At 42.5% G+C, this 26,217-nt stretch overlaps 1 protein-coding gene across 1 annotated transcript; it reads left to right on the forward strand.

Moving 5' to 3' along the window:
* Positions 1–280: 280 nt before the first annotated feature.
* YY1 (YY1 transcription factor) lies at positions 281–25,865 on the forward strand. The gene is made up of 5 exons (XM_059474786.1): positions 281–1,270; positions 10,257–10,419; positions 19,878–19,938; positions 22,409–22,567; positions 23,679–25,865. Exons 1-5 carry the CDS (start codon positions 574–576, stop codon positions 23,859–23,861), a joined length of 1,263 nt encoding a protein of 420 aa, XP_059330769.1. The 5' UTR covers positions 281–573; the 3' UTR covers positions 23,862–25,865.
* Positions 25,866–26,217: the final 352 nt, after the last annotated feature.

Consider the following 26,217-nt stretch of genomic DNA (forward strand, 5'->3'; position numbering starts at 1 on the left):
CCCCCTGGCGGCGCCGGCCCGGCCACCGCCGCGAGCGCGCACGGAGCTGCGGGGCCCGCGCGGGCGGCGGGGCCGGGGCGGCGCTTCCGCGCGGGGCGGGGCGGAGACGGCGCCGCGAGCCAATTGGCTGCTCCGCGCCGGGAGGTGCGCCCCGCGCTCGCAGCGCTCCGCGATAGGGCGAGGAGGGGCAGAGGGGGCGGGGCGCTGCAGCACGGCGCGCCCCCGTTGGCCGCTTCTCTCGCCTGGGCGCGGCGGGCGCTGCCATTGGCCGGCGGGCGGCGGGGGGGGCGAGTCCGGCGGCAGCGGCCTCCGGGGCTGGGGTCCGTCTCGGCGGCAGCGGCGGAAGTCTCGCGAGGGAGCGCGGCCGGGATTTGGCGGTGCTGCCTCCCTCCCTCCTCCCTCCCTCCCTGCCTGCCTGGCGCTGGCTGCGAGGCGCTGGTGTTTGTGTGGAAGGGGGAGGAGGAGGAGAAGGAGGGCAGGCGAAAGGAGCCCGAGCCCCACCATCCGCCGAGGGGAGCGGACCGGAGCCCCCTCGCCGCCCGCGGAGCTCTCTTTCCCTCCCCTCGCCCCGCCATGGCCTCGGGAGACACCCTGTACATCGCCACGGACGGCTCAGAGATGCCGGCCGAGATCGTGGAGCTGCACGAGATCGAGGTGGAGACCATCCCGGTGGAGACCATCGAGACCACCGTGGTGGGCGGCGAGGAGGACGAGGAGGAGGAGGAGGAGGATGAGTGCTGCGAGGAGTGCGGCCCGCACCACCCGCCCCATCACTACCACCACCACCAGCCCATGATCGCGCTGCAGCCGCTGGTGTCGGACGGGGACCCCAGCGGGGCGGGCGGCGGCGCGGCCGGTGGCGGCGGGGGGCAGCTCCACCTGCACCACCACCACCAGGAGGTGATCCTGGTGCAGACCCGCGAGGAGGTGGTGGGGGGAGACGACTCGGACGGACTGCGGGCCGACGACGGGTTCGAGGACCAGATCCTCATCCCCGTGCCGGCCCCCGCCGGAGAGGACGAGTACATCGAGCAGACCCTGGTCACTGTGGCCGCCGCCGGCAGCAAGAGCGGAGGCGGCGGTTCCTCCTCGGCCGGCGGAGGAGGCCGCGTTAAGAAGGGCGGCAGCGGCAAGAAGAGCAGCAAGAAGAGTTACCTGAGCGGGGGAGGCGGCGGCGGGGCCGAGGGCGGCGGCGGTAGGAAATGGGAGCAGAAACAGGTGCAGATCAAGACCCTGGAGGGGGAGTTCTCGGTCACCATGTGGGCCTCGGGTAAGTGCGCGCCGGACCCCTCCCTCCCTGGGCCGCGGGCCCCGCCGGCGGCCGCGCGGTGCGGCCGGGACAGTTTTGTTTTGAAGGGAGGCCATGTTTTGATGTGTGCGATGGGCGCCGCCATGTTCATCGCCAGGGCAAGTATGGCGGCTCCCCGAAAAGATGGCGGGGTCTGCGCTGCCGCCGCCGCTCCTGCCCGGCCGCGGCGGGGGGAAGGAGGCAAACATGGCGGCGGCCGCCAAGATGGCGGCGGCGGGGGGTGCGCGGGCGGGCGGCAGCGCCGCCGGCTCCCGGGCCAGGCCGCAATGGCGTAGTTTCTGCAGCAGGGGGAGGCGGGGTGCGGGGCGAACCTCCCCGCGCTCCCCCCGTCCCCGCCCCGCCGCCGCTCCCCGCGGGGCCCGCTCCGCGCCTGCCCCTCGCACTCCCTCCCCTCCCCCGGCCGCCGCCGCCCTCTGTCCTCCTTCTCCCCCGTGTCCTGTCCCGCCGCCCCTCCCCGGCTCCCCGCCTGCCGTTCCGCTCGCGTCCCTCCCGCCCCGCGGCTGAGGCGTGTGCGCCGGGCCGTGACCGCGATGTGCGAGCGAAAACTCTCCCGCCCCGACCCCGCGGCTCCCCGGCCCGGGGGCGGCGAAGCCCGAAATACCGTGTACAGCTCGCCCGGGGGCCGCCGGCCCCGGCCCGCCGCGGTGGGTGGGGCCTCCCCGGCCGGAGCCTGCCGTGCCGGCGGGGGGAAGCGGCTCCTCGGCCCCGCGGGGCTGCCCGCGCCTCCCGCCGCCGCCGAGGGGGCGGCCGCAAACGAGCGGCCCTTGGGAGCCCGAGGGGGCCGGGGGAGACGGCCGGGAGGGGCGGCCCCGGGCTGACCTCCGTGCCTGGGAGCCGCGGGCAGCAACGGGGCAGTGCCTGCCTGGCGCTCGGAAACCGTCGGGCTTTTCCTCGGCTGGGTCTGGAGCTTTAAATAAGCTTTATAAGTAGGCACAGGGAGACCTTGTCGTGGGGGATTGTGTTTTTTGAGGATTTTTTGTGCGTGTGTGTGTGTGTAGGAGTGTCTTCTAAAGGCAGTAAAATTTCGTGAAGGTGTTAAGTATCTGTGGGGCTTGGAGTAAAGCTGACATGCACCTGCCCTGCCCACTTTATTTCTTTTTTTAATTTTTAGAAAAATGTATTGCCGGCAGCAATGCTTCGTGATCAGAGTTCTGTCCATATGTTACGTAAATGTGAAAAAAAGAGGTCGAATAATACGGTTCATGTAATATGTAAATTGGTGGGTGTTTATTGAATAGTAAGTTGGTAATCCGTCTTCCATATTATAATTTTTATGCTCTTTCGAATTTTTTAGAAGGAGTCTGGAAAGATTGAAGCTCTTGAAGCTTTTGATGTAGTCGAAAATGTTTGTACTCTGTGATGCTTGCAAATGACTAGAAGTTGTTAGAAAGGGCGCTGTGGAAGGAAAGGTGTATTGGACAACTGAGTTCTCCTGCCTGAAAAGATGGAAAACACAGTGCAATGGATTTTTGCTCCCTTTTTAAATACAGGTGACTACTTTAGCAAGTTTCACAGAGTTACCTGACACTATTGGCATGTCAGTCGACAACCCAGTGAGTTTGATTGAAGTTCTTTTCTTCTTGATGAAGAGTTTTCTGTATACTATTTAGTTAGGATGGTGTTCTGTGTGCTTCTGTATCACTGTATGAAATGGAATAAATTCCCTTGCTAGTAGTTTCATTAGAACTGACTATCCAAGAAAGATAAAAGATAATAGAAACTAATATAGCGTGCTGGCTTGTGGAAGCTGCTGGAGGTAGCTGAATGCAAGTGGCTGTATGACTCATGAGCTGGCAGGATCCAGGACCTTGCTGAGATCAATCGACAATTTCTAGCATGCATTTGCACTCGCAAATTCGGAGAGCCTGCTAGGATGTTTCCTTAGGACTGCATGCTAATTATTACTTGGCCAAAGTGAAGCATGTGCATAATCAATACATTTGCTTCTCTGCCCACATACACAGCTTTTATATCAGGGGTAGCCTTATTGATTTTGGTGGTTTTCTTGGTTAGGAGCATGACCATGGAGCTCCGTAGGAATGATACCCACTTTTAATTTACTGGACATTGAATTGCATTGCTACATTTAACTCAGTTGTACCCATGATGCAGAACAATAAAGAACACCTAGTCTGATTTGACTTGGCCAAAAAATGCCCTTCCAAAAACAAAATCAAAAACGTAGGGAAAAAGTTTGACCTCCCCTCCCTTTGTGCGTGCAGGCTCCACCCTCCAGCTTCAAACAGCCTTGGTAAAAACGTGCTCAGCTGAGAGTGTTGTGAAGTTTTCCTGAGAGTATTGGACAGGCTCTTACACCTCATATGCAGGTTATTTATTTAAAGGGGTCTGATGTGGTCAAATGCTGGGGATTTTTTTTTTCCTCTCTTAAAAAAAAATTGCCTCTTTTTCCTGAAACATCAGAGGCTGAATTGTTGCCCGAGAAATTGAAAAAGAAACAAAACTTGAGGCAGAGGGATATACACCCAAACCAAAAAAAAACCACAAAACCCAACCTCACTACCCTCCCCCCCAAAAACCTCAAAATAAATAAATGCCAAAAAAACCTAGAATCACTGGCTTGCAAAAGGATAGTTCTAAAGTTTCCCTAAATAATCAAGCAACTTTATTTTGAAGAAATATAGTAGCTTTGAATCTGTGTTTTGACATAATTAAAGATTTGCTTGAACACTGATTCAGTTGACTGTTTTAAAAGCTAAATGAAAAGTTAATCAAAAGACAAGTGATAAATAGGCCATGCATCAGGGCAAAACAGTGAGCCCTATATTGCTGTGCATGGGATTTTGAATTGGGAAGAAGGACACTTTGCTCACTACAGTGTGGGAAGACAATGTGAATTAATTCCTTGTTACTGTTTGCTGGTGCTACTACATTGGCTTGTACAGGGGTGGTACTAAAATTAACCAATCATAAATCTTTTTCCATAAATGTGTACAACATGTCTTGTAGCTCCTCTTGAAATGTGTAGAAATAATCTGTGAAATATATAGCAATATGACTAAAGGGGACTACTGAATCCTTGTCTTGTTATGTGGTTTCTTAGAAATTGCAGCACTGTTGTTGGCAACAATTTGGACTTAGCATAACTTCTCTTATCACCTTGGTATCTATGGTGATATCAAACTTGTGACCCATGATTAAAGTGTTTAGTTTGAAACATGAGTGCCTAGTTCTAGTTCAGATCAGCTTTTCAGTTCTTAAGAATACAATTATTTGTCTTTCTTCATGTGTTCATGAAAGTAAGAAGTGAATGAAGGTGCATTTCTGAAAGGGTTGAAGAGGGCATATGGTGGATAGTTCAGTCATGTTCCTGTAGTGTGTTTACTTTATATCAAACACATGAATCAGAAAATTGCATATAGTTCAATTGCATGTAATCCAGTGAGACACCCCAGTTTGAACTAGAAAAATTGTTCTTATCAAGTGGAATTTATTTGTATCTTTGCTGCATTTAGCTTGAATCATTGTCTTTAGTGAATTTTTCCAGGTTGGGTGCACAGTAGTGAAGGGGGAGGGGAAGGATCGTGAGAAATCACTTTGTCAGATGGTGCTTGCAAAACTGATTCTTGCATGCAGGAACATTTGGGAAGGTGGTGCTTAAATGCTGCTTGCACCAAATGCTGGAAATTTCAAGCAATTGGGGCTTAAATTCAAAGGCGAAAAAATGGATTAGTGTAACTACATCTTCTAGGTAATGCCTCTGTCAAGCTTCCAAACCTGAAATAGGTGTTGGCTTAAACTGTTATTTGTAAGCATAGTCTGCAAACTGAAGTAGCACAATCAAATATTGCCCACAGATGTTAAACTGCTCAAGTGTCCCATCCCTAGATGGAAAAGACAAAGACACAGAAGTTACATGTATGGTTTGGAAATTATTTTTGATAATACAGGAAGCCTGTGCTGTGGATCCTTATTTGGAAGTTTGGGAGTTCATATTGGGTTTCTAGAAGGTTCTTCAAAATCTGTTAAACTTTCAATGACTCAAAAAATAGAAAGGTTTTCATTTTACTTGATCAGATTGCAGGGTTGAGAAAAATAACCATCTGCTGTCTGACCAGTTGTGTTATGTAGTATAAATGATAAATGAGTCAGTTCAGTTGTGGGGCTGTATCAAGGATGGCCAGAATGCTTTGCAATGACAGATAGGTAATGACCTTCTTACAAAGTTTGTTATAATGGAGGCAGAAAGTGATTCTCTGGTTTAAAATATTAAGATGACAATCTGTTTCTGGCTCTGATTAAGACAATGATACAAGCTTCTGCTGTAAGCATTGATTCTGCCCTGACATTTTTTCCAGTGATAAGGTAGACTGTTCCCTGTGTTTGTTTTAAATGCATTTTCAGTTTTGAAAGTGAAATACACGAATGCGGATCACCATCTAGAATGACTCAGAGGATTGTAGTCTGAAGGTGGGCTAGGCAGCAAATTAACTGACTTGCTGTTGGACCTTCCCTGGGGCACTCGAGCCACTCCTGTGCTGACCATTCCGAAGGTCACAGTGCTGCAGCACAGTCCCATAAGTGCTGAAGTCAGATGATGACTGTTGATATATGCACTGGTTTTGTCAGTTCACGTCTCAGTGGTGTGAAATAAGAGATGGGTGACACAGGGAAAGAAGAACCTGTTCTCCATCTGTGTGCAAGGCACGTCAGAAGGAAAGTAACCTAGCAGCCGTTTAGGTTAAAAAATGACATACTGTGCAAAATGGAATTTTAACATTCAGAAGTGTCTGCTAAATAACTGTATTATTTAACAAGCTAATTACAGTTCTTTGCTTCCAAACATGACCAATGAACTAATTTGCCTGAGGAGATTGCAATGTGGTAGCAATAACCAAGCTGTTACCACAGTGCCTTGGTACTGCACAGCTGCCGAATACATCCTTTATCCTGTAATTGCTTCTCAGCTGTTCCTAAAAGCAAATGTGTTTAACTGTGTGATCATATTTTAAGCTTAAATGTTCATCCTTTTAGTGGCTAAGTAGAATGTCTTTTAATTTGGTGCCTTGAGGAAAAAGCTGTAGGATGAGGTGTCATTGCTTTGCTACCAGGTGTATCTCGAAAGTTCTCTTTTGCACCCTGTTTTCCTCAGATGAAAACTCATTGAACAACAATGTGTTCTCCCTGCTCAGTAATAGAGGAGGAGGATGGCCAGAGATTTGGCAATTTAGATAAAATCAAGAATAAAACTGAGGAAAAAATAATGACAGAGCTTCTTGGGTTGAGAGTTAAGAGGGTCATCTTAGTAAGTTGGGGAGTTCCAGAGTTGTCAGCTGCAACTCAAGAAATGCACAAAATAATGGGATTCCAAGGTGGGTGGATTTTTCTGTGTAATAGAAGGGCTGTAAGAGATGGAGAAATTGTGGTAATAGGAGCAAGATGTGATCAATAAATTATTGGGAAGCAGATTCTACCATGATTTGTTATTGATTTCTTGCATGGAGTTACTAGTTTCATTCCAGTAATCTTGGTTCTTCCTACTGCGTTCAGTACTTGGGCTTGGTTCTCTCAAAACTTCAGGTTGTTTCTCCAGTGGTGAAAAGACACAACTGGCTAAACCCTGAACTTTCACTGATGTTAGCAGAATGTTTGACATCCTTGCTTTGGAAGGTCTAAGTGGATCTGGTTCAATATGTGTGTTGCCCATATGTAGGGGGCAGTGAGAGTCATGGAGATGGAAGGACACTGAACATGAAGGTGTGTTAGGGTTTGTCCTGAAAAGGTGCCTTGAACAGCCCAGTTTAGACTAAGTATGCAATGCAAGACCTTAATGCAAGTTGGCATGGAAGGATGTAGGGGGAGGCCATTAAAATTGTGTTCCAAGTTCATTACAGAAAGCTGCATTGGATCTGTAAGAATAGTGCTTCAGCCAAATGCCTTATATTTGAGTCTGCTCTACTCTCAGGTGGTTTTAAGGGACAAAACAAAGTAGATCAGACAACATATATAGTACTTCATTTCCTTTACCTGACTGGCTCCGTGGCTCTGTCTGTACATAACTCACATGGGTGGCATCCAGAGATGTCACTGTAATTTCAGGGTTGTGTTTTGCTCTGCTTTGGATGCAGTATGTTTGATTCTGTGATGCTTCATGAGAGGAAAAGGGGGAGGTAATTTGCCTGTAGTGGCCATCAGGACTTGCTTGAACACAAAAACCAGCAAACAGTTAACTTGCCCAGTTAGCAGTGAGAATGATCAGTTCAGCCTGAGTGAAAGTTTGCTTGCCCTTTACCCTCCAGACTTTGAGCTGCCTCGTCCAGGCTGATAGGCCATCACAAACAAAGTAAATTTGTGCATTGGTAAAATGTTTCCATTTCCAGACTTCCTCCAAAAAAAGTGGGGAGGTTTCTCAAAAGAAACCCCTGGGGTTGGCTCAGTTGTGCTGGCCCTGTCCCCTTGTGCTCCTCTCAGTGAAGGGGCAGCATGAGTGCTGTGGTGTTGTTTTGTTTTCCCAACGACCTGATAATGTCACACGATGGTCATGATACTAAAGAGGTACTGAAGTCTGCTGCTACTTTTTCAGAAATATTAGCCAAAAATTACACTTCAAGGTAACTGTTTTGTATTTTTTGTTTTGGTTTAAATTTGTATTTGGAAGTGTGTGCTGCTGTAGAGATGCAGTTTTTTGTTATAGGAAAATGTGTTTTTTTTTTTTTTATTTTCATATAACTGTTAAGATACTAAACAATAATTTCTCTTATGTTTTATTCTACCCAAGCAATATGTTTATAGGCTTTTTGTGTTTTGCTCCAGTAGTCTGTGGAATTATATAGCTGTGGAATTGACTTCTGTTGGCAGGCTTTTGGGAAGTAAAGCCACTGAAGGCTGGCTTTCAGTTTGGTCCTCAAATAGCAAGAAAGCACTGTGGAATAGCAAACCTTTGTGCTAGGGAAGGAAAGAACATCTTAAAGAATGTATACAGAATTTCCTAGTTGACTCATGTGATGTGAGGCAGGAAATGAAGACTTGTCTGTGTTATGAATGCCATCAAACAGTCAAACTGCACATTCTAGGTAGCTGTTGAAATGGCCACGTTGAGGGCAGCTGATCTCATCCCAGTCTACACCACAGAGAAGGTGTCACCTTTAGTTTTGCAACAATTCTGTGCCATTCTGAGCTGCCAGTCTTTTTTCAAGCTTCTGTTAGAAAGAACAAATTGTTGCCAAACTAGAGGCTTATGGACTTGAATTTGTAACTCCTTCAATTGCTGTAAAACGTGACATAATCCTTCCTGAAGGCAAATTCAATTGCCTTTTTAAAGCATTGGTAGGGACTGAAAGGTAGTGTGGTGGTGAGTGGACAACTAAAAAGGTCAGTAGTCAGTTTTGTAGTTTACTTTGAGTTTAAGGCTGCAGATAGTGTTTTCTTATTTACACTTTTGTCTTTGCAGTGTTGGAGTCTGTTTTCCTCTTTCACCATGGAATATACATGAACTGCTATTTGATCTGGCAGATCAGATTAAACCTCAAACCAGCAGTAACATTTCTAGAAATAGCTTGGTGGCAAACATTAAAAGTAGGCATTACAAATTGAATAGAAATTTGTCTCTGGTATCTTTCTTTTATTTGCTTGTCTTGTTCTGTCTTCCCTAGCCTAAGTAACTGAGTAATGACTAATGTTATTTCCTGTGTTTCTGTTTAGGGGAAAAATCCCGAAACATTTTGTCTTTTGTTTTCTGCCTTATGTTTTCCTATCTTTTTATTTGGTGAAATACTATTTCTGTCCTACCACCTTGTGTTTCCACTGCTTAAACAATATCTGTAAAATAAAACTTCCTGTTATTTTTGTGTAGCCTCTTGTGTATAAAACAATTTCCAGAATCTTCTCCCCATACACATAGTAGGAGAAGTACTGTCAAGTTGCATTACATAGAGCTGAGTAGGTACAGCCATATATACATCTGTTGTCCCAGGTGTATTTGAGGGTGGAACACAGGGTAGGTGCTGGGTCTTCCTTTCTGCTGCTGTGAACACTGCAGTGAGGAACATAGATGGATGTTTCTGTTCTTTCTCTTTTTTGTGTCTCCCAGTTTCTGTTATATAATAGCAAGAGGAGATAGAATGCATGGTACAATGTTTTCTAAGGTATGGATGTGAGTAGACAGCAACAGCAGGTCTTCCACCTGATTTCACTGCAGTCCTTGAGCACAAATTCATAGGAGGAGCTCTAGAGCAAACAAGAGTATCTTAACTGGCTTGCACATCAAAGCTTTGAATAATTTGAATAAGGCTGCTGTTTACATAGTGGAGTGGGAAAGAGTTCAGGCTGGCCTTTGCCACAGAAGGAAGAAGCCCCCTTGGGAGACAGACACACAATTTGAGTTATTTGCTTTCTTTGAGATCTGTCTGCAAGTGTGAAAAAAACTTTAATTTTACAGGCAGGTGCTGAAGCCCATCAGCAGTTATTTTTAAATTTCTTGTCTCCATGACACTCTGTTGGAGGTAAGGGAAGTCTGAAGACTCTGAAGTAAAGATCAGTAGTCCTGACATCTTAGGGTGAGTGTCTGCTGCTCTTCTGATAGGCTTCCAAAGTTAAAAACTGCTGCTGAGTGTCAGCGTGGGTATAGTGAAGATTAGTCCTGAAGAGGTTAAGGGAAATCAATATTTAGGCATTGTTTCAGGAAAAGTAGCTTATCTTTCAAGTGCAGCCAACATTTATAGGATTGTTCTACTAATTTCTGTATTTGTTTGTACTTAAAGTAGATACGCAATTTCTGCTTTTTTTCCTCACTCACTGTATTCTTTGTGTTCTTCAGGCTGTAACTGTATGGGTGTCTTTTTGCCCTTCACAACTAGTGTGGAAATCTGGAAGTGCAGTGTATTCTTTTAAATGTGTAGCAATAGTGAATTTGTATTGAGATGTAGCCTAAGAAATTCTATGCTGTTTTGATTTTTAGTATGTATTGAATTCGGTATTTTGTGTATTTCAGATGATAAAAAGGATATTGACCATGAAACAGTGGTGGAAGAGCAGATCATTGGAGAGAATTCTCCTCCAGATTACTCGGAGTACATGACAGGGAAGAAACTTCCTCCTGGTGGAATACCTGGCATTGACCTCTCAGACCCCAAGCAACTGGCTGAATTTGCTAGGTAAGTAGGAAGAAAGGAGGTTTAAAATTGTGTTCTTTTCACTGGTTTAGTTATGAAACTGTTAGGCAAAATTGTATATTTAGTATGGTTTATAATTCCATGTAATTATCTTCTAAAACAAGGGATTTAACACAGCATCAGCTACTCTGTTCTGAACTAAAATAACAGAGTTTTATAATCAGCAGTGAATTCTTCAGTGTCTTCCAGTCTAGTTCCATTAGGTAAGACTGGACCTAAATAGATTCATTGATAGACTGCATCACTCATTGCTCCAGGTAACCCTGCCTTGGGACTGGACCAGGTGGTCTCTAGAGGTCCCTTCCAAGCCCAACAATTCTGTGATTTTACACGACAGAATATTTATTTAATGTGAGTAGCCTTAAATTCCTGAGCACCAAAGGATCCAGTGAGTGCAGTGCTGCATCGGAGTTGTTCAGTACAAACCAGTAAGGCTGCAGGACTTAGCTGGGAACGCCACTTCTGCTCTTTTCCACCCGCTCCTTAAAGTGAAGATCTTAAATCACGTGTCTTTAAATCGCTTTCAAGTGCCGCTGATAATTGCAGTTGGATTTTCTCTGGTGAGTCAGAACTGTGGCTCGTTTACGTGTCAGTGGGCTGACCCGAGTGCCAAGGTGACTTTTCCTTTCGGGCGGAGCGCGGCTCGCGGCGGGCGGGGCGGTGGCAGCGCCCGTGGCCGCCAGAGGGCACCCGCGGGGCCGCCGCCCTGGGCTGGCTGCGCTGCGCGGGCCCGTCCCCTGTGTCCCTCTGGGTGCAGGGCAGCGTCAGTGCTCTGTCTCCAGCTGTCTGAGCGCGGCTGCTGCCTGTCTGTGGCACTACTGCCCCTTTCCCCAGGCTGGAAGCACAACATGTGTGAAGCCACATTCATTTTGATCCCATTCATGGAAGGCGCGCTCTCTGCCTCTAGACAACAGATAGTGTAATGGTTGCCGAACACATTAATTATTTTATAATTTACTAGGAACTAATATTTAAATCCTATTTTATGCATTCATTTTTTTTATCTTGACTTTTTTTTTCATTAAATAATTAAACCATATATCCCTACATTATCCAAATCACTTATCATCAATACTTTCAATTAACCTTCCTCTATATTTCCTAGTATATTTCCTGAAAGCAAAACATGTGTAAAGCTACATTCATTTTTTGTAGCAGGTGGCTGTTCTTCAGAGCTTGGGTGCACAGTTCTGCTCAGAGCAGGTGGACAGTTGCATGTTGTTATTCTTACTACCCAGTAGAGAGAGACAGTGTACCTTGTTCCAAGTAGTTGCTAAGTAGTCTGGCTTCTTGATTAGCTGGATCTTGGTGTTCAGTGTGTGCATTTATTCCTGTTTCACCTTCTTGATCTTGCTGCTTTTCACAAGTTTTGTACTGTTACTGTGTAGTGTGTTTGTGCTGGAGGAATAACAGCACAGCCTCATCCCACAATTACTTTCACTAAAGCCATTGAACTATGAGTTTTGAAGGCTCCTAGTAAAATAGTTCTGTAAAATAGTTCCTGCTTCAGACTGTCTGATCTGGAATTGTATAAAAGCGCATTACAAACAGCTGAAAACAGGGTTCTGTCTGAAGTGATGGGTGGTTCTAGCTATTGATACTCTTCTTTTGTGTTTTGCTATCATTTATCAAAGTTACTGTAATGCTCTCTGGGACCTCTTGAGGAGTTCATACAATTTTTTTGAAAGCAGATGTTTAAGTGATACACTTGAGTGTACATAGTGTTCCAATTCTAAACTGTTATGTACATATTTCTACTATTGTGGTGTTCTCCATTACTGTAAAGCATGCTAAAACTTTACTCTGGTTCTGTTAGACACTGAAGTACTGAATAGCTGTCTTTTGTTAGGAAGCAGAAATAGTTTCTTGCAGGGTATTCTCCATGCAAATACCGAATATTTTGTCTTCGGATTGAGTTGAATACTTGAAATGGTTGTCAGGATTTGGACTTCTTGAAATGAGCAGGCTGCTTCTGTCAGATGTGTCTGCAGATTTCTGAATATTGTGGAATGTTTTAGCTAGGTTTCTATTGAGAAAACAGTGGCTGCTGGCAACATTTCGAAATTACTACTTTTCTATATTTATAGTAATTCAGAATGTTCTAGGAAGTTCCAGAGCTGGAATTTGTAGCATGTAGTGGACAGATTCAGTTTTATGTGTACAGCCTCTTTTCTCACAGCAGATAAAATGTAATCCATTTCAGTCAAAGGAAAAATGTGTGATGGTAGAGGAAGCACCTTGCTTGGATATCACCTTTAGGAATATCTCCACATTGCTCAAAACCTGGGAAAAATTGTTCTCATAGCTTAATTGTAGATACATGAGAATTTAATGCATTTTCTAAGAAAGGTTATTTGGTTTCTTGGTCAGAATCAGTGACTGTCAAACTTTTATTCTTGCCTTGCAGTTGTATGTTATGTCTTAAATTACTGTGTTTGTTTTTTCTTCTGAGACTGAAGAGTATGGGTGTGTTAGAATTTGAATATTTCTTGTTAAGGTCTTGTCCTCTTGCAAAGAAGTGTGTTGAAGGGACTCCTTAGCTAATGAGATGGATTCAAGTACTGCTATCTGCAGACTACTGTTCAATTGTTTTATTGACCTTGCTGTGTGCACTTTACATGGCAAGCTGGAAGAAAAAATCGGGTTTCCATGGCTGGAATTGGCTTTGGAGGTTCAAGGAGTAGAGTTTTTCATGCTAAAAGAATGTGTTTGTTTAGTATAAAGCTCTGTGAAATTGCCAAACATTGCTCATTGCTTTACAGTTCAGAAGCTCAACATTTTTAGTAGCTGTATTGTGAAAACTTTTAGCAGCACACGAAGTTGAAAACTTCTAAACTTAAGTAGCTTCACATGCTGTAAGGTTTTGAATTACGAATTTGTATTTAGATTACTTGGAAAAACAGTTGTGACTGTCCACATCTAAGGAAGTGTGAACTGGCTAGTAAAATTGTATGCTAAGTGCATTGTGTGCAGTTGAGAGAAAGTTACATAGAGTTGCTTTTGGGTTTTCATTGAAGTAGGAAGGACTGTCACCATACATTTGTAGAAATTACCTCCTCTGAACCAGGCTACATCCACTATTTATGACAAATGCAGCTATTTTGATTAAGGATGAATTGATTTTAAATATTTGCGTTGATGATTAGGAACAATGTTCTGAGGCTAAGCTTAAACAGAAGAAGTTTGAATTCTAGTGGTGGTAGATTTTGAACAAGGTTCTGGTATTCTGATCATGATCTAGTTAGTGAAAGGTAATGCAGGGACAAACCTGATGTTTGAAGTTGTTTGTAGCTCTGCAGCCCTTCAAAACAACAATTCAGAGCTGTGGTAATTGAGCAGCTGCAGTGGCCCCAGTGCCCAGAGCTCGGTGGCTCTCGCAGGGTGAGCGGTTGTGGTGTCTCTGGTGATGCAGTTGTCTCTCACTGCCTGGTTTAGAGCATATGTCATTGAGTCATGTAGCAGGAATCTGAATCCTTTAACTGGAACTCTGACAGTTTTTCCTGGAAAAGCTTTTATGCATTCTATGATTCCATTGAAAACACTGTGAAATAAATAGGCTGTGTCAGAACATCGACATGTTCAGTAATGCATAGATGGATGGCCAAAAGTTACACCTGGTGGGCAGTTTATCACTTTTTACTGGTTACTTTATTCTGTTTTAGGAGTCTTGAGTTTTCTCTAGCATGCTCTGAAAACATGATGAAAAAGAAAAAGGTGGCATTCTCTTGCAATCATATCAAAATGTGAAATGTTAATTGTGAACGATCTGCTTAGAAGGACAAAACCTAATAAATTACCATGTTTTCATTTGATACCTTTCTAATAAATTACCATGTTTTCATTTGATACCTTTGACTGGGAAACTGGAAATCCCTTCAAGTGGAGTAAAATGCTTCATCCAAATCTAAATTGATGACAGCTCAGTAGTTAGCTGTGAAGAAATCATAGCTGCTTGGTAGTGAAAACTTAGGAAGGTAGCAGGGGTATTTCTAGAATGTGCATATGGCAAATTCCCTCAAAGGAAGGCACAAAAAATGATATCCCTAGTTGCCCCCTCCCTCCCTCTTGATCTCCAAATACACAACTGAACTGGCTGAAGACAGAACACAGACATCAGTAAAACAAATAAGAAGGAATATCCTGTAGCTGGGAAATTGGCACAGTAATGGGTCTTGGTGGTAAAAACTTTATTGTTTGTGGTTTTATTTTCTGCTGATCTTGGTATCTTTTCTGAAGGAGAGCCATTGTGAGAACTGCCTTCCTTTCTATCCCCTTTCCAAACCTATAGAAAACAAAGGAGAGGAAACTGCATTAGAGTTTGAAATAGGACACCCCTTTTAGAAGTGACAAAGCCTTCTGGTCATCCAGATTTATGACTTAGGCCTCTTTATAAGGTGTGTGCTTTTGTATGGTTCTTGTTACAGAGAAGCTTAAAGGACAGTAAAGTGACAATTGCTTTACCCAGTACTCTTCTAGGGGAGGGGACACCTCCTGCTCTGTGCCCCGCTGCACAGATCAGTGTCCCTGTTTGCACATAAGATATTCCTCATAACTGGGACAAACCTAGTAGTAGAATCATGGAGTGAGAGAACTTATGGCAGTTTTCTTCCTAACTGTGACTGAAGCAGGTAAGACACTGGCTGTTCTTGGGTTGTACATAGAGAGATTCCTAGGACACCTTGTGCCACTCCTCTTTCATTTTGTTTGTCCAAAAGCCAGTCTAGCAAGTTCCAGGAGTTGTTCAGCACAAATAAACTCTTGCAGTAACACAGGGCTGTGACACTCAAGTTGGTTCTGCTCAGCAGGGCAGTGCAAGGGGAATGGCAGAATGAGGGGAGCAGTGCCAGTAACACTGGTGAGAGAGAATCATTTCCTCCACCTCTGACTGTTCCTGGGGAGGTGGCCCTCAGCACAGGTGAATATCATTGCTGCTCATCAGAGACCTCTAGGCTGTGTTAAAGGAGTTGCCTGAGAGACAGAGTAAAGCTATTAAGATTAGCTTTATGTAGAGGGAGCAGAAGGGAGCTGGGAACACAAAACTCCTTAGCAGTGGCAAAAAAGGGAGATTATGGAGCAAGGGGGAAATTCTCTACTGTTATTTGAATTGTATTGCCTTTCTTCCCAGCTTTAACACCATTTCTATGGCTGACTTTTAAAATTGCATCAATTGACAAGTCTGTAGGTTATGGAGTTGGACAGGGATTTGGGGTGGGGATTAAGGTTCTCTTAAAGTGAAGTACTCTCAGTTCAGCTGTGTAGATGGAAGGAGGTAGTTAGGTTTAACTTTCAGATACAGCACAGTATTGTTCTCTTTGTTTGAAACTGAGTGATTTAATATGTGTGATTTCTCTCAATCTTCCTTATGCATGGATAAGGGAGTGTGCTTTTGTGCAGCTCATCTGTAAAGCTATTGGGTTGCACACATTCCTGCTTCCTCTGCTGTCACCCATTCCCTCCCTCCCTCCACTCCCCCAGTGCCAGTTAAGACTAGCCTTTAATTGCAGTGTCCCAGTGACTTGATGCCAAAGGTACAAGGTACCCCTCTGATTGTCACAGTTAAGTGATTTGCAGTTGCCTCTACTCAGTGCAATGAATGTAAACTCACTGAAGAAATGAAAATTTTGGTCTTGCTGTGTAAATTGACTTTCTGCAAAGGCAACTGTTTCTGAAGTTCCACCCCAGTATTAATGTGTGCGTTTGTAGTTGTGTTAAATAGTGATATTTGTTAGAGTTCTGTTTTTGATTAATATTTCAGGCTAAGAAAACTTGGATGGAGCTGGTAGAGATGCTCTACTGGGTGGGAGCCAAAAGTCTAACCACCACCAGCAAGAGCTACCTACACCAATATAATTAAGATCAACAGCACAGATTCTAGTCTGGTCTCCTTTTGCAGAAAGTTAAGTTTAAAGTAAGACCAAAACCTTTTTTCTAATACATTGAATATGTAAGTCTGTACATTCTTCTCTGAGGGATTGTCCATATGGCTTCTGCAGCTTTGTGAGCAGGATGACATTTTTTGACACAATGATCTACTGTAGCTGTGCCTGTGGTGTTCATGCCCTCATGCCTCTAATCCAGGTGTACAAAGGGCCCAGCAGCTTCCTCCTGCCTGTGGCACTGAGATACAGCCTGGACACTGTTTGTCATCTCTTCTTTTGCATTGTCTGCTGATATTTTGTTCATAAGCCTGGTTATCTGTGGAACCCTGTGTATAAGTACAGTCTTGTTCCACATTTTAGGCTTAACTTGCTGTGCTTCCATGAAAAATGAAAAGATGTAAAATTACTCATTTTTTAACTGAAGCCTTTTGTCATTTGTGTCCAAATGTTCAAGTGTACTACTGGGCTGATACTGCTTAATTTATAAACAAAGCCTGAACATTAAAAAGACCTGAATGGACACTCATGTTCTATGCCTGCTCAGACACTGAACTGAAAAATGTAAGATGTATGTTGGTGCTGCAGTCTGTCCCATGTCTCACCATCCAGTTCACCTGCAGTTGGTTCCTCAAGCTTCCTTCCTGCACTGGCTCAGGTATTTTCCTCCTCACTCTACCTCAACAGCCTGTTAGGGATGACACTGTTGCAGTGTTGCTTTCTCAAAGATTGAGGTAATACCAGAGGTAGGAGACAAGAGTCAGGAAGAGGATTTAACACAAAGCTTGAAAATGCAGGCTCTGCCCACTGAAGCTATTTGCCATATCTGTTGTTAGCAATTCTCTTGGTCTAGTCACTGCCTTTACAGGTGGCCAGCTAAGACTTTGGAACAATTGTGGTTTTACACATTCTGATCGTGTCAGGGACACAGATCTCAGACCTAGGAAAGTTTTTTTTGCTTCATTTTTTGGGGGGGGGATGACTCAGCCAACATTTAACAGGTTGACTGAATTAAAAGGAGGTGGTTTTGGCACCAGCTTTGTCTAAGGATCTTTGTTCTGTAATGGAATTAAATCATGACACACTGTTCTCTTATGTCCCATCTTGTCAAATCATTCTTCTGTGACCATTTTAACAATTGCTCATTTCTGTTCCTTTTCCTGTTTTTTAATATCACAGAGACGTAATAAGGAGAATCCCATGCTAAAAGTAACTGAAAGCTTTCTGTAGGGGTACTGTAAAAGACAGCTTTTGTGTGTGTGTGTTTTCCTACAGCCTCAGTACCTGTAGTACTATTGAGTCTGGAACCTCACTGGAGAGTGCAGTCAGTCAATCAATCCCAATCACTTGTTTGGAGTCAGATATTTTACTACTTTACTCAAAGAGACTTTGTAAACTGAAAACAGCACAGCCATTCTGTATTCCAGTTGGATTATGTAGATTAAGTTTAATCAATAAGGTCAACTGAGTTGGTCTGTAGTCTTGAAAAGGATAGTTACAATGAAAATTAAGAAAATGAGGAGACTGCTGTACAGCAACAGGTGTAGTTTGCTATATTTAGACTGTTTCTGCCCTTAAGTTGATGAAATCTTAGTTGTACTGCTGGTTGTGGTGCACAAGAGGAGCTTTGTCAGCACAAATACTTTACACCCATTCACAAGCCACTGTTAATATCTGTAAATGTGTTTGTAACCTGCAGGAGGCTGTAGTGTTCTTCAGCATAGCTCTGTACCTGCCAAGTGTAGTCTGGAGTTTCCCATGTGCCCACTTAGAGAAAAGAGCAAAATAAACCTCTAAATCCTTGGGGTTTAGTGCTGTCTGTGAAGTGGCTGTCAAGTGCTTTAGTCTGTAGATGATCACTTGAACTGTGCCACATCTGCAGTGCTGAAAGGACTCAGAGTCAGGGACCAGTGATAGCTGACACAGAGCCATGGGTGACTTGTCCGTCACATATCACTCCACTGGCAGTTGTGAGATGATTTTCCTGGATCTTCAGGACTTCTGAGGGAGATTTTTCACTGCTCTTGCCTTAATTCACCCTCTTCTCTCAGCAGTCCATGTGAAGGAAACAGGTGAAAGCAGAGTTCAGCCTCAAGAGTGGGACAGTAGCAAAGAAGTCTGGACTCAGCTTGCAGAAACCAAATGCTTTTGTGGTCAGAAGGAAAGCATTTTAGTTTATTTACCCTACAGCTCTTGTTTAGCCATTCTCATGTAAATTAATAGAAAGAGATGTAAAAAAGCACATATATGCATTGCTTGGAAATCTCTTTCCCCAACCTTGTTCTTCTATATCAGTTTCCAGAAACAGAGCTCATGCGGATTAAAACTGTCCTGGATAGCAACAGACACTTTTCTTTCTGAACATTGAGTGTGTACCAGAATTGGAATTCTGATAAATCAAATTATGTTGTTAATTTCAAGCTCCTTATTCTGTTTGAGAATAGGGAATAGCACCAAAACTGTCGATTAATTTACAGGTATGATATGTAGGCACCTTGTCACACAGAACTGTGCTGTATTGCCAGGAAAAGCAGTTCAGTGAACCCACATGAACACACTGGCTCTGCTTCCACAGCAAGGTTTGGGAATGTGCAAAATCTCATTGCTTACCTAAGGGAATCTCAGCTGTATGGGGGCCCATTTATTTGTACCCACCTACTGCTATAGTTGGATGGGGATAAACATTTTCTTTTTAATTTTTTGAAGACAGCACCACAGGTTTGAGAAATAAAGACAGCTGAAAGTGCAGTGCAGTTCCCCAGAATCACATCTGGCTCTTTTGACTTTCTGATAGGTAGTTGTTATAACACTATTCAAGATTTGTTTTGTACAGAGTCTTACTGTAGGTAAAATAGATCTAACACATACAAGCAAGAGTTTCCTGGGCTCCTTATGTAGCAGTGGAGGTTAGTGGCACCCATAAAATAATGAAGATCCCTGTCAGTGACCAGGGGTAAATTGGTGATTGCTTTTCAGTTGCCAAGAGTGGAATCTGTGTGCACAATACCTTAAAGTAAGAGTAATTACTGTTTCTGTGGTTGAAATGGATGCCTATGTGATCTGTATGGATTCCACAACCTGCCTGATTCTGCTTTCCCTACTTCTATAGGGTTTTCTCTAGAAGTCTTGTGTGATGAAAATACTGCAGAATTATTGAACCTATACTCCTTCATGTCCTGCTGCATGGATGGAGAGGAAGTGAAGCTAAATAGGCCGCTTGGGTACTGGCACAGCACAAATGGAGTTTTCAAACAAAACCTCCTAATTGCAATTAGCATATGTCAGGGAAAAAGAATCTCAATTTCCACATATTCAGAGGATTAAGAAGATTGTATTAAATGTCTTATTCTGTATTTGAGAGGTCCTTTTGGAAAGCAGAGCATTCCAAATGCTGAATTATACTGGTAATATTTTTATGAAGGTTTTGAAAATGTTAAAGTGAATACCATTGACACATGTAATACTGGGGGATAAAATGTGCTCGTTATGTAGGCACTCAGGGGAGAAGAGCTGTCTACTAATATGTTTCTACTAATATTTTGTACTGGTTTTTTTATCTTTAAGAATGAAACCAAGAAAAATTAAAGAAGATGATGCTCCACGAACAATAGCTTGTCCTCACAAAGTAAGTGCTCAGATTCTGAGTAGATAGTAATTTGTAGATCAGAATTTTGTATTGATGTTTTCTCTTGAGAATGAATAACTAAAATATCTTACTGTTAATAGTATACACTCAGTTAAATATATTTTAGTTGTCATTCTCTAGAGGCTTCCTTTAAAACCTTTCACTGAATAATATATTATTCCCATTCCTTGTCTTAAGGTTAGTGCATCCCTAATCTTCTGGTAACCATGATGCACAGTCCCTAACATGCTGCTTTTACTGTTGTGATTTCCCGACACCCAAGAATACATACTTGAAAGAATGTTCTGAAAGCTGTTCAAAGTACGTTCCTAAGATCTATATATCCTCTGCTTGGAAACTATGACAGATTTGGAGTCTAGATCAGGAATCAGCAATTTATGGTGCAGATGCCAAAGTCAGCTTTATTGGAAGACTCAGAATTGCATTCCACAGAGCTGGAAAGTGCATCATCATGAGAGAGAGAGGCAGGCATCCTTGAGATGTGATTCTGATCCACTGGTAGCAAGGAACCTTCTGTCTGGAATAATTGTTGCCAGTCACCTAGATTGGTAGCCTGTGGCTTTACTGCATTATCCAGCTTTTGTAGTGCTTCTTTTAGCTGATTTAGTCTGTGACTATAAAAAAGACAAACACAATCTTGCTGACTTCTGGTCTAGATAAGTGTGAGCCTAAGCAAATAATCAGGGCAGATAGCTATTAGAGTTATTCATTAGAGAGCATGAATAGAAGGCTACTTTTGACAGCCATGGTGTAAGGAATTTTCTGAATTCCTCTTTGTGCTTATATTGATTTCCAATTCTCCACATTCTAGAAGTGTCATGTTTTTTGGTAATACAGTATGCAGAGATACAGGAACAGTTATTTTTTACTATACCAAGGACTGTTACCTTCATTTCTTTGATTTACTTTTTCATAGCCTCAACTTCATCTAAACGGGGGGGGGGGGAAAAACAATGTTCTGTCCTTCCATTTTCTATCTTGTAGTGTGTGTGGGCTTTGTGCATTTATGAATTCAGTTTAACAAAAGAAAAATATTGTAGCTGTACCTGCTTCTCTGAGAGGCAAGAAGGGACTTAGAAATAAATGCGAAAAAAAGTTGATGGTCTGTTTACTTTGGCACTGCTTTGCCCCACCCAGTTCTGCTATGTGCCATGAATGGTGGCACAGTGCTTCAAAATTAGCCAAAGTGGTTCTAGTGCCTGAAGAGAGAACTCCTGAAAGTGACGTTTTGCCCCTTTTTGTAAGAAACAAAGCTTATTTAAATGTATTTAGGAAAAAAAAAAGGGCCTGCAGAATTCAAGATTAGCAGTTTACCAGTCTTTTAGGTACTGTTAAATTTTATGCCTCATACCACAGTGGTGTTGGCAGACTAGTCTTATAAGTTTAAACAGTATCACTAGTAGTACAGGTAGGATTTATGATTATTAATAGGATTTTATGAGGGATTTTGAGCCTTGAGGGAGACATTTATAAAACATATGATAGATATCTGTTGATTGTCACTAAGAAGTGAAAAAAATGTAGAAAGATTAGGTAAATAGAGCCCCAAGTTACTGCTGGCTTAAGCATACTCTGGAATCAAAAGTGGTATTCCCGTGTCAATGCAGGGTTGACTTCCAGGTTAAGACTTTTGATGCTGAACCTGAATTAATGTCTTCTGCATTTGGATTGAGCTGGGACTAACTCATACTGTATTCTGCTGCCCAGTATCACTTTGTAGGTTTAATCTGCAGCAGCAGTGGCACTCTCTGTCCCAAGGGGGTAGTGATCAGGCTGCTGCTTCCAGTTTGGACAAGGTAGTTCCTGTAAGTTGTTACGTGCTGGAAATCCTCTTGCTCCATTTGTTCTCAGAAATGGGCAGGACAGAGAAGGAAGAGAACAGAATGTTGGGAGATGGTGCACATACCACTTGGTACTAGGGAATAACCTGTGGTATATTAAAGACTCATATATTGTAGTACTGTAGTTCTCACTCAGAATATAGCCCTTTGAAGAGCACACCATAGGTATCCATGAACTCTCTTTCTGTCTTTTGTTTTTTTTGGTTGGATTTTTGTTTTGTGTTTGCTTTTTTTTTTCCCTCTGAAACCTGTTAAGTGCTTTTGTTCAGTTTATTCATTTGCTTCTGTCAGAATCTGCATCTTCTCCATAAGACTGTCCTGTTATTATTCATTTGACTACAGATGGCTCACAATAATGAGCGAGGAAAGGGTTTGGGATCTTTTTGTTTGAGATTGGGTTTAGGTTTTATTTTATCAGCTTTTCAAATGATTAGTTTTTTCTTATATTGCTTTTTAAGAAGTAAATGTAAGGGATGTTCTTTTCAGGGCCAACTATTAAGAAAGTATTCAGGATATAAAAGCATTTAAAATGCTTGTACTATAGCAGATAAAACCTTCTTTATGAGAACTAGCTTATCTACTAATTGAGTTTCACTGTTCCTTTTAAGGGCTGCACAAAGATGTTCAGGGACAACTCTGCCATGAGGAAGCATCTGCACACTCATGGCCCTCGAGTACACGTCTGTGCAGAGTGTGGCAAGGCCTTTGTGGAGAGCTCGAAGCTAAAGCGGCATCAGCTGGTTCACACCGGAGAGAAACCCTTTCAGGTACTGCTCCCTGCAGGCAGAGTGCCACACTCCCCTGGCAACATGGACACTCCAGCTGTAAGCTGGCTTCCACAGGGCTTGGGCATGCTGGGGCTCTTCTCAAATCACATGAGGCGCCTGAAAAACTGAGAGTCCCCTTGAGTTAATTAGGCTATTATTTGATTATTTACATGGCCTTCTCTTAGTGGATGTATGTGGGAGATACCTTTCAAAATACGATGTAAAGTTGCCCTCTTTAAAAATGAGGTCTGCAGTTACTAGAGAAATTAGAAAATGTCTCTTTCTCCTCATCATCTTTTCAGCTTAGTGCTTGTGGGTAACTGAGACTTGAGGCTGCTTGCTCAGTCAGTTACCTCAGGGTACTGATTCTCAGTAGGGTTTATTAATCAGTTTTCAACAAAACTATGGTGTCACTGAATCTCTTTCCATTTATACTGAGTGATGTGGGCTTCTGCCACCAGATGTCCCCTGCCCTCTTCATATGATACTCCCTATAAATCTTTAAAGTTATTCTTAGTCTTGAGCACATATGTGTTCCCCAGAACACATTAAAGATATGTAGGGTTTTTTGTTGTTGATTATTTTCTAAAACATTATTCCAGAAACTTGATTTGCAGTTGTCAGGCATTCACTTGGATGCATGCATTGAATATTCTGTGTGGTAAATATAAGTATTTAACACCAAATGTGCTGTCCTTTTTATATCAAGCCCATCTGAAAAAAGGTAAAAAAAGCCCATCCTAAGGCAGATAAAATGAGAAAATCTTTGCAAATCATCACTCGGAGGGGGAAGTTCTGTTGTGAAATCCTGTTTCTGTTTTTGTTGTATGGTTTCACATGCAGAGAAGGTGCCTTTAGTGGAAGTGCTTGCTTGCATGCTGGAGGTCATTTATCTCCCTCTTTGAAAATAGATGTGTTATTGTATATGTACTATATGCTGAAGTCTTGCAGGTTTTAGTGCAGTTCACAGGGGATCCCCGCAGCTTCACCCAGAACAATTTTCTGCCTCTGGCTTCATGTTTGTGCAGTCTAGTGATTTAAAGAAGACTGTTTTTCTGCTTAGTGATGGAGCTGAGTTCCACTAGCTAACAGTGTTTTTTCCTTCCAACAGTGTACATTTGAAGGCTGTGGAAAGCGTTTTTCACTGGACTTCAATTTACGCACACACGTGCGAATTCACACTGGCGACAGGCCCTACGTTTGCCCGTTTGACGGCTGCAATAAGAAGTTTGCGCAATCAACCAACCTGAAATCTCACATCTTAACACACGCTAAGGCCAAAAACAACCAGTGAAAGTCGAGGAGAACGTTCTCGAACTCAAAGCATCTTACAGGAAAATCAATTGGAAAGAAATACGCCTCCCCTTTGTATATTGTTTCTAGGAAAGAATTTTAAAAAGAACCCTACAAAACTAAAGGACGTGTTTTGATAAGTAGTAAATAAAAAGCAAAAAAAATCCACACAGAAAACTTGAAGGTGACATTGCTAAGATGATCCACCTTGGTCTGTAACCCCGTTTCAAGAACACGGTGTTTTGTAAAGTGTGGCCCCAGCAGGACGGGTCAGCTCATGAACTTGCATCAGAAAAGACAATTCTTTATACAACAGTGCTAAAATTGGACTTCTTTTCACATTCTTATAAATATGAAGCTCACCTGTTGCTTACGATTTTTTTTAATTTTGTATTTTCCAAGTGTGCATATTGTACACTTTTTGGGGATATGCGTAGTAATGCTATGTGTGATTTTCTGGAGGTTGATAACTTGCTTGCGGTAGATTTTCTTTAAAAGAATGGGCAGTTACATGCATACTTCAAAAGTATTTTCCTGTAAAGAAAGAAAAGTTATATAGGTTTTGTTTGCTATCTTAATTTTGGTTGTATTCTTTGATGTTAACACATTTTGTATAATTGTATCGTATAGCTGTAATGAAATCATGTAGTATCAAATATTAGATGTGATTTAATAGTGTTAATCAATTTAAACCCATTTTAGTCACTTTTTTTGGAGAAATACTGCCAGATGCTGATGTTCAGTGTAATTTCTTTGCCTGTTCAGTTACGGAAAGTGGTGCTCAGTTGTAGAATGTATTGTACAGGCACTGACCGTTTATTAACACCTGATAATATGTACATCCCCCATGTAATAGAAAGGACAACAATAAAACAGTGGTCCTAAAGAAAGAATCTGGCAGAAAATGATCTGTAAGCGCAGTCAATTTTCTTTTGTTGTCCAGAGCAGTTCTAGTTCCTCTTGACCTCCCAGAAATTGGAAGCTAAATAAACTCAAGTTTCCTTTACTTTGCATTCAATTACAGTGATTTGTGATGCAGTTAATACCACATCAGGTGGTATACCTAAACAGAATTGCTGACTGTAATTCTGGTTTTGAGTGACCTAGACTTCCATTAACTGCAACGATGGATTTGGAGACTTGGCAGTGTAGTGGGGAGTGTTCTGTGTGCCTGGACAGCAGCTAGGTAAAACAGTACAGGAAATAACTTAATGGAAGCCTTTTTTTAGTCAAGGTAAGGAATGTTGGCAGTTTAAATGCAGTAACAATAGAAAGTGGAGGAATGGTAGGGTTTGGGTGATCATACCAGGAAAAAAAAGAAACTGTTTCTTCTTTTGGCTGACTTGCTTGAGTGTAATGATAAAAATTTTTGGAACCCTATTGGACACCTTTTGTTTCAAAACAAGAAGTTCTAAGAGAACTAGATGGAGTTGAGTTTTGATGGTCTAACTAAGAGTGGTTCCTTCTCATTTGTTCAAGTGTTCAAAGAAAACTTAGCAGATACTATAGTACAATGTGACAGATTAATAAACAGAAAAAATTGCAGAGAAATGCATAAGTTATTTTTTAGAGGCATGTAACATATTTTAATGCAGTAAAAAGTGTTGTTAATCTTTTTCTGAATTCTGTTCTTAAAAGGTTCATCAACGTTTTCATTGCTAATACTGTAAAACTTAATTTTGAGTCCAGTGTTGGTGGTAGTGGCAAAAACATGGGTAATAAAGAAACTGCACTTAAGACCAAGGGAGTTTTCATCCATACATAAGTTAACCTGAACACTGCAACTCTAGTCTGAGGTTATTAGGAGTAGAAAGAAAGTTGGGACATTTAATTGTAAAGTATGCGTTAGAATTTTGGCAGTATTTTTTCTTTTATATATAAGCAGTTTTTGAACAGGACAATATACTGAAACTTGTATAGTTATAGTTAAATTAAATTCTGTATACAGTTAAATTAGTGTCTATTCTTTTTGGAAGGAAATAAAATTAATTCAGTCTAGTTCTAATTGACCTTATATCTTTTCTTAAGCAGTATCTGTGATGGTGTTAGGCTTACACAGAAGTTTTCTTTCCTGTGTCATAAAGCCATTTATTGAATTGCAAGGTGTCAGTACTTCATCCTTGAACATACATTAACTGAGCTGTTACTTAAAACATACATTTTGAGAGTAAGTTATGTTAAATATTGATTTGAGGACCAACTGGGAACTGTAGCAGTTATTGCCTCTGGTTGTATTGCATCTGATTACAGAGAGACATTTCCATCTAGGCCTCAAATCAGTAGCACTCAATGTACTCCTGAGTGTAAGTAGCAACACTCAGTAGCTTGAAAGGTCTTGCTTTGTAAGTACCTAATTC

The sequence above is a fragment of the Ammospiza nelsoni genome, chromosome 6 (assembly GCF_027579445.1).
Source record: "Ammospiza nelsoni isolate bAmmNel1 chromosome 6, bAmmNel1.pri, whole genome shotgun sequence".
Taxonomy (NCBI): Eukaryota; Metazoa; Chordata; class Aves; order Passeriformes; family Passerellidae; genus Ammospiza; species Ammospiza nelsoni.